The 8203-nt window shown below is 33.3% G+C and overlaps 1 protein-coding gene across 1 annotated transcript; it reads left to right on the top strand.

Annotated features, from left to right (window-relative positions):
- The first annotated feature begins 1754 nt into the window (after window positions 1–1754).
- On the top strand, window positions 1755–8203 carry LOC134230187 (universal stress protein in QAH/OAS sulfhydrylase 3'region-like). The gene is made up of 4 exons (XM_062711959.1): window positions 1755–2108; window positions 4314–4394; window positions 6140–6252; window positions 7959–8203. The coding sequence occupies exons 1-4, from the start codon at window positions 2036–2038 to the stop codon at window positions 8154–8156; spliced, it is 465 nt and encodes a 154-aa protein (XP_062567943.1). The 5' UTR covers window positions 1755–2035; the 3' UTR covers window positions 8157–8203.

The raw sequence follows: 8203 nt of genomic DNA, 5'->3' as shown, positions 1-8203 counted from the left end.
AGTACCGATGGTAAGACAATTGATTTGTAGAGATGAGAAAGTGTTAAAGGGTTCAGGTATCGAGATCCAATATCATTCAGGGCGAAATACGAGTTTTTCCCCTTTCGACATGCAGAAATTATCCTATCTGAAAGATTGCACTTATCATTGATAAGAATACCGAGATGATTACAGTTGTCTAGGCAAGGAATGGTTTCGTTTCCCAAGAACCATACATAGTCGAAGTGTTCTCTGACATTTTTCGCACGGAATCTCAGAATGCAGGATTTTTGAGCATTGAACGTGAATCGCCATCTCCTGGAATATTCGAATGCAATGTTCAGCATTGTTTGAAGGGATGTAGGTGAAAGTCCTATGCATGCTAGATCATCTGCCAATGAGGGACAACTACACGATATTATATTAAGAATGCCCGAGTGATTGGATGATTTTTCTAGAATATTAATCAAATCGTTAATGTACACAAGATACAAGAATGTAGAAAGGACACCGCCTTGCCTAACGCCCTGCTGGACAGGAAACCACCTTGACTGAGTTTGATTAACTATAATAGCACTTGATGTATCAATGTGACAGTCCTTTAGTATAGACCAAAGTTTTCCTGTTACACCCAGTTCATACAATTTCAATAAAAGAGCATGTCTCCATACAGTGTCAAATGCCTTTGTACTATCTAAAAAACTAACATAAACATTGCTACCCTGTTCTATATTGTGAAAAATAGTTTCATGTAAGTTGAACGATGCCGTCAAACAACCTAGCTTCTGTTGAAAACCTTGCTGTTGGGGATTTGGAAATAATTTATCAACTAATACATGTTCAGAAATACGGGTATAAATTATGCTTTCAAAAATCTTTAAAAAGCATGACAATAAAGCGACTGGTCTGTAGCTATTGCACGAAGTTTTAGATTTATCCCCACCCTTGTATAACGGTACAACGAATCCCCGTTTCCATGCACAAGGTATCATCCCATGCAGCACAATAGCATTAAACATTTTCACAGTACAAGCAAAGGCACATTCGCCACCGAAAATAATGTGTTCATATGTAACTCGATCAGCACCAGGTGCTTTTCTGTACTTAAGCTTGCGAACGATGGGTGATAATTCTGTTACAGTGATTGGTCCACCGGGGATGTCGCCGCTATAATGATCACACAGTTTTTCAATGTCTGCATATTTCTCTTCAATTTGGCGATGGAAGTCTTGGTCAAATGCCACCGCTGGGATCTCCAGGGATCCGCGTTTAATATCCAGTTCACCTATTTCATTTTGAACAATTATTTTTTACGAGAAAGCAAGTTGGACAGGCATGGGCACTATCACTGAAAAATGTAATCTATTAATAATCGATTAATTAGAGGAATTTTGTGTAATCGATTAATAATCGATTACAGCCAGTTTTGTTCTGTAATCGATTGTAATCGATTACTTCAGACAATGTAATCGATTAATAATCGATTACTTTCAATTTTCTTCCACCTCAAATATCATAGCAGAAAATATATTTAAGCTCGGGCACTTGAACAGCCAACTTGTGCCATTAAGCAAGAAAACTTGAGACTTATAATAGCCTCGAAAATAATTTCTCGACATTCTACGAGACATTTAATGATTTGTACAAGGTTTGTACAAGGTTGACAAGTGTTTTGGTGATTTTTTCCAAACATAGAAAAAAAACCTTATTCAGCTGTTTGTTCATGAACGAGGCCAATTGAGATAAAAGGCCGCGCATCGCAAGCGGGATACGTATACGGATTTTAACAAAATCTGCCACTTGATCAAATGTCGATAAAGTGAACTATGAACAAGTATTCCAACCTAGGTCAGCGCAAGGCCAGTCACATTTATGTTTATATTGTCATTATTAAGGTTCCATTTGACTTTCATCAGCTCATGTGACTAAATAGCGACAGAAAAATTTTGACCAGTGAGGGTCGTTCGTATCAGTGTTTAAAACCGAAGACAAACAATTCACAGAAGATCATTGATCGTCAACCAGTCGTGTGTGAAATATCTTCCTATTAAAAAAAATGTCGTCCGGTGAGAGCAGAACGATTGTCATAGCGATGGACGGAAGTGAACATGCGGATTATGCCTTTCATTGTGAGTACAGTTAACAGTTCGATCATTGCCTACAGATATCATGGGCTACCTGTACACAGATTCTTCATTCTAATCAAAGACCAACTTGTATTACCAGTATATTACTTTAGTTTTTCATTACATTGCGATATATTACATATAACAATATTCAGTACCTGAACTAAAAACAGTAAAATATACATTTAAAATAAGTTTACAATGTAGAAGTAATCTGTAGAGCTCGCAATCAGTCATCAATACATATCAATGTATCATATATACAGAACAACTTGTAAGCAGTATAAGTTTTATCAATCAATAATTTATTTGAATCTCTTCACCATTTTACAATAGTATAGAGAGACTACAAAAACATATAGGTGATTTTATTGAAGCCATGTTATTATATACAGATATACATAAGTATAACAAACAAACGATGACTAATAAAAAGTTACACGTGACACGTTAAGAAAATGAGGCATTATTGCTGAGGTGTTGGGATGACAAACCAAACATCCGATCAAAAGAATATAAATATTCATGTAATGTATATGTGTGTGAATTTTTCGTTTTTGATATCAATAAATTTATAAAAGTCTCGAGTTTTGATAAGATTCAGAAAATAATGAATATTCACAAGTAGTTTCAAATAATATGCTTAAAATAGAAACACAACCCATTATATGATTTATCTGTTAACTATTAAATCAAGCCCCAGTATTTGTGTAATAATCAGGTAGAATGTGATATATACACTACACCTGTCAGGTACAGGTGACAGGTAGGTCTGGGCGATAAGACCCGGATCAGAAATGTACACTGAATATTGATGATGTTTGTTTTATCAATATCTGCATATCAACGATTGATTACTATTTAAATAATCCAATACAACTAGATAGGATGAGATCTTCATATATAAACAAAAAGACAGGAAAGTACAGTTTGAGTGGCTACCTGTGTAAACTAACCGCACTTAGCTAAATTATTTCCACAAGCATATAAATATCTATCACATGCAGGTGATAGTTATATTTCATTAAGGTCCATGCAAAACACATTCTTGAAAACGCGTGGGACTACCCTTCTCTCATCTTCCAGACCTGTTGTCTTCAAAATGCATACACCATGAGCACAGTATATTTGAAAGGGGTTCTAAAATTTAAAATAAACCCGACATAATTTCATATGGTGTCCTTTAAATTAGTCTAAGGACGCGTGTTTCTGTAGCTATACAGACTAGAGGAACGTAATACATGTAGATCGAAAAGCAATTATGGTAGACTATCTGGAACACTTGGCCCCATTTTTTGATTCCAATGGGCAGTGGGAAAACTTTGTACAAACCAATATGAATGCTCACATACTGAGTTTTATGTACATGTTTCCAGCATGTAAAAGTTAATATATGTATAGCTACCTGTAAGCTTTTAATTATTTCTTTTCCTTGTTGGGAAATTTATCGTTTCTTTTCAGTTTAGAACTTGTCAAACAAAAATTTACTTACCATACTTTACACGTTTATGTTATATAATTGGATGCAGATACAATGTTCTTATAAGATTTCAGCGAGGGCATCTTTGTATTCCTTGTTTAGCATTTGACAGTTTGAATCAATTTAACATCATGATGTTATTGTTACAGTTTTGTTTACCACATTTTGATTTATCACAAATAAATGATACATGGAGTACATGCGGTACATCTTGTTCGTGACATGATATACCGATGCATTTTAATAGCTGAGTATATATCAATACCAATAACCATTGGAGTTGACCTTGACCGTTTAAGGAGGCTAGATCGTCAACATATTTTCATTCTTTTGGAATTTTATATCACTAATTAATTTCTAATTCATTTTTATCATAAAAAAAATCCCAACACCAAGTGGTTCACCAAACCATTTGTTCCAAACTGAGCAAGTTCCGTTGAATTCTTTAAAATCCATATATTGCCATCTCTCATCTTGGTCAGACAAGGGTGTCCTATAGCCCCTTTGTTATATGTATTACAAACAGAGTCGTCGACTTGTGCCCAAATTCAAAAAATGAAGATCAATAATCCTTAATCCTAAATCATGACTTTAATATTTTGAATGCAAAGATGAACTTTAATTTAATTTTGAATTAAATTTGAACGCATTAATAAACTATGAACGCAAAGATGGACAAATGAAATTACTATGTACAGCAATTGAAATGTTCATTTTTGTATTAACAGGGTATGTGAAGAATGGTTACAGAGAGGGAGACAAAGTCGTCATAGTGTTCTGTGCTGAATACAATAGTATAGCAAGTCAACGTAAGTAAAGTGTGCGGTATTGGCAAAGTGATCCTTGCCGAATACTATCGCACATTAAGTTAACGCAAGCAGAGCAGTACAGGTTACATTCCGTACTAAATTTAAACAAAAGCTTAACAAACTAGTATGAAATAAGTCACCCAAAACACTATCCATTAATAGGTTATTTTTGCTTATAAGGTAATCATGGCCAAAAAATTGCGAAATGCTGACTATAAACGAGGTTGTTGAAATCCTGCAACATCAACTTATGTGTGAGTAGACTGCCTCGATTTAAAATCTGATCGAATTCAGAGTAAACTCTTGATTAGCAAAAATCGGATGATGGAAAAGCTGGTTATCTCGTTTTTCCTACAATTTAGTAGTTAATTGACCCTTATCGTCTATAGTAAGTAAAATATCCATATAAGAAACAGGTGTGGCAGACTTTGCACTGTCTTTTATTTCAAAATCTCTAGAATATATCGAGTCAACAATGGAACTAACGGAGTTTGTTCATTGTTAATGTCGTCGATATATTTGAATGTCCAGATGAAGGCCACGGCAAGTGTTTTCTTCTTCACATGTAAAAGTTTAATAAATTCTCTTCGTAGGATCATAAAACAGGTAGGATTATAAAGGAGCACAACGATTGCCCATTAGAAAATCAAGCATCGTACTATAATTAAACTAAGCGGAAGCCTGAAGCCGCGAAGGCCATGATTTCAACAGATAACAAGTAGAGCTTTTTTAAAAAGCTTCCCGTCTTTAGCAACAATCTTAAACTGTAAACTGATCTACACCTATCAGGCCGAATAATTCTTTTGAATTTCTTGATTTTGTATTTCTACATTAGCTTTTTACTGGCATTAGCCCTAGCACGGTTGTCGCTCGGTCATCTCCGTAAACTTTGACTCGCCGAGAGCTTTCGGCAAACCTCGGCTGATTCCAATTCCTTCAAACATATAATAAGGGGAAAAGAATAATAACAAATTGTAAAGCCTGCAAGCAATAAAAATCAAATTTTATTTACAATGAATTTAAAGAGATCTTTTTATTTTTTGCTATACAAAAAATAATGTTATCAGGAATTAATTACTGCTGATTTTGTTGTTCGTTTTGTCATTTTTTTTTTAAGATTGAAAATCTTGCAAAATTGTTAAGTCGTACGAAAATTAGATCATCAGAAAGTTATCTCCCTTGCCTTGAACAGCATTTCAACCAATGAAATAATTGAAAATTTTCTCATCATGCATTTTCTACCAATCACAAAAGAGAGGAAGTGCATAGTCCGAAGACTGTAAAAAACTTCAACTATACAATACCGTCTTCCAAGGAAGACGGTAATAATGTTGGCTGTATGTATATAACACCAGCAAAAGAAGTATAGCATTGTTCACCGCAAGTCAGACTATAAACTTAATTAATATGAGTAAATAAATCTTATGAATTTGAATGAAACGTTTCGTTACGTTATGACTGTGCTGTTATAAGAGTTTATTCCTTATACATGTAATATCAAAATGGAATTCCATCACGAAACCGTTCCCTAGATCTCATAAATGCTATTTGGTTTTTTTTTTTTTAAATACTGTAAATAATGGAAACTTTGAAAAAAGAACTTTAACAGTATTTCACATTTTCTATTTAGCAGTATAATTTTCCTGCTATGTACAGTGTATAAGGATAAATGATATATGAATAATCTCACCTGTAGGTATGGTATATTAAAAGTGTCACAGTAAATGTATTTTTTTCACACACAGCACTAACGCTGATGTCTGTCGACAAAAACCTAATAACGAACTTAATAGACGGTGAGGAGAAGAAAGTTAGAGACCTAGCCTCCAAGTTTGAATCCCTGGTTCTCAAATACAAGGTAAATCATCGTCTTCATGTCACTGTTTAGTTCTGTCTAGAATGTTAAATTCATTATTATATTTTGTGACTTTAAAGGGCCACAATATGTTTATGAGAAGATACTTGTAGTTTGGTTTTGTCTGGAATGTTCAATTATTCATCAATATTATATTTTGTAAATGAACGGCATATTCATTGGTCTGTTATTTCTATGGCTGTATATATAAAGGCCCACAATGTATTTATGATAAGATACTTGTATTTGATACATTATAAAAACTGTGTATTTCTTTGCAAAGATTTATCCCTGTTGTATGCGTTTGTTTTCTTTAACATATACACTGAATCATTTAAAGCTTTGATGTTGAATCTTGATTAAAATTTAAAAGTTTGCATTTAAGCCCTTTTAATTTAGGTATTTCTTATAAAATCCGTCCCCTTGGGCTTAAGCTGAAGAACCATGCATAAAATTGTGTGTAGTTTTGCACATGAATTAAAACGACAATATCAAAGGTTTTATAATGATAAATCAAAGTTTTACTATAAAAAAGAATTGTTATTATGAACTTCAGATTCTTATATTTTATGTTCTCAAATGCATACATAAGTGCACATTTTATCAAAGTTTTTACTATAGTTAACTATAGTAAACTAGAAAATTTTAAGTGAAAATGCAAAGGTTTTGTCACCGCAAAAATGTACGTAGGTTCAATTCTTTTTCTGTTATTGAAAATAATGATTTCTCCTCCTGACAGGGACTTAAACACGGAAGAAACTGTACAAAGTATTTTTATTGGGAGTCTTTAAATTGAACCTTGTATATAATTGTCAGTATCTTCCATTGTACCAATCTTTAATTCAATTGTATATATCCTCAAGTCATTATACCTACAATGTATTTTTAATTCAGTTTTACATATTTACGATTGAATTGAAGTTATGTATAATTCCATTGAATTTAAGTATAATTTATTTGAACCTATGTTCAATTATTTAGAGATAGGTTTAATTATTTACGCCTATCTTTAATTTAATTTTTGTCTATCTTTAATCCATTTGAAGAATACCGATTATACCTATCTTCAAATGAATTAAAGATAGGCATAATTGAATTAAACCTATCTTTAATATATTTTAAGATCGATGCAATTGATTTGAAGATAGTTACAAGTAATTGAATATATGTTAATCTGGCGTTCCATACATTCCGGGGGATTAATAGGAAAATGGTGTGAATATTCTTTGTACATTATGGATTTTATGAAACATTTTAAACCTTTTAAGGAATGGAATCTCGATGCTTAGATTTCATTATGTAATAAGTTTTTGGAGTTGCAATTTGTGCTCAGATTAAAATTCTAGTATTTTGGCAAATCCTTTTAAAAGAAGTGGTCATTCCTGTAAGGGTCAAATCTGCAGCTTTTAATTTTGTGTTGAAAAATTTTTATAGGTACACCAAATTAGCATTTAACACCCATATGTATTTACAACTAGTCTGAACAGTAAAAATGGAGATACTCTGCGAGTTCTCTTTCTTTGTGGTTTGTTGATGTCGATCATTGCTTTTCATTATAATCGTTGGTGTTGGTCGATAGCTATTAGTTGCATACTTCTAGAAGGCACTTGTTCTCAATTTTTTTTCTGGTTCTCGATTTGTATCGTTTACTTACTTTACTAGTATATAATTTCTGATAATAATCACTTTTCGTTACGTCTTCTTTGTAGATAGAAGGTAAAATTGTTCGAGTCAATGGAGAACCAGGACCTGGTATAGTGAAGGTGGCAGAAGAGGAGAAGGCGGCCATGATTATTACAGGGACACGTGGTCTCGGTAAAATCCGGCGGAAGTTGCTCGGTAGTGTTAGTGAGTACATTCTACATCACTCTCCAGTTCCGGTAATGGTGTGTCGGCAGAAAGAATGAACAGAGACTGAAAGAAATCCACTGCTTTAAATATGAATTTTTATAGA

This window comes from Saccostrea cucullata, unplaced genomic scaffold (genome assembly GCF_032062105.1).
Source record: "Saccostrea cucullata isolate Sc308-1 unplaced genomic scaffold, CSIRO_AGI_Scuc_v1 ctg22776, whole genome shotgun sequence".
Classification (NCBI taxonomy): domain Eukaryota; kingdom Metazoa; phylum Mollusca; class Bivalvia; order Ostreida; family Ostreidae; genus Saccostrea; species Saccostrea cuccullata.
Note: the sequence above shows the minus strand (reverse complement) of the source record. Positions and strands in the feature narration are given on the sequence as shown.

Bases quoted from the DNA above. Each gene is read 5' to 3' on its own strand.
- LOC134230187 (XM_062711959.1), top strand. From the start codon at position 2,036: ATGTCGTCCGGTGAGAGCAGAACGATTGTCATAGCGATGGACGGAAGT. The intron at 2,109-4,313 runs GTGAGTACAGTT...TTGTATTAACAG, and splicing joins TGCGGATTATGCCTTTCATT to GGTATGTGAAGAATGGTTAC. The intron at 4,395-6,139 runs GTAAGTAAAGTG...TTTCACACACAG, and splicing joins CAATAGTATAGCAAGTCAAC to CACTAACGCTGATGTCTGTC.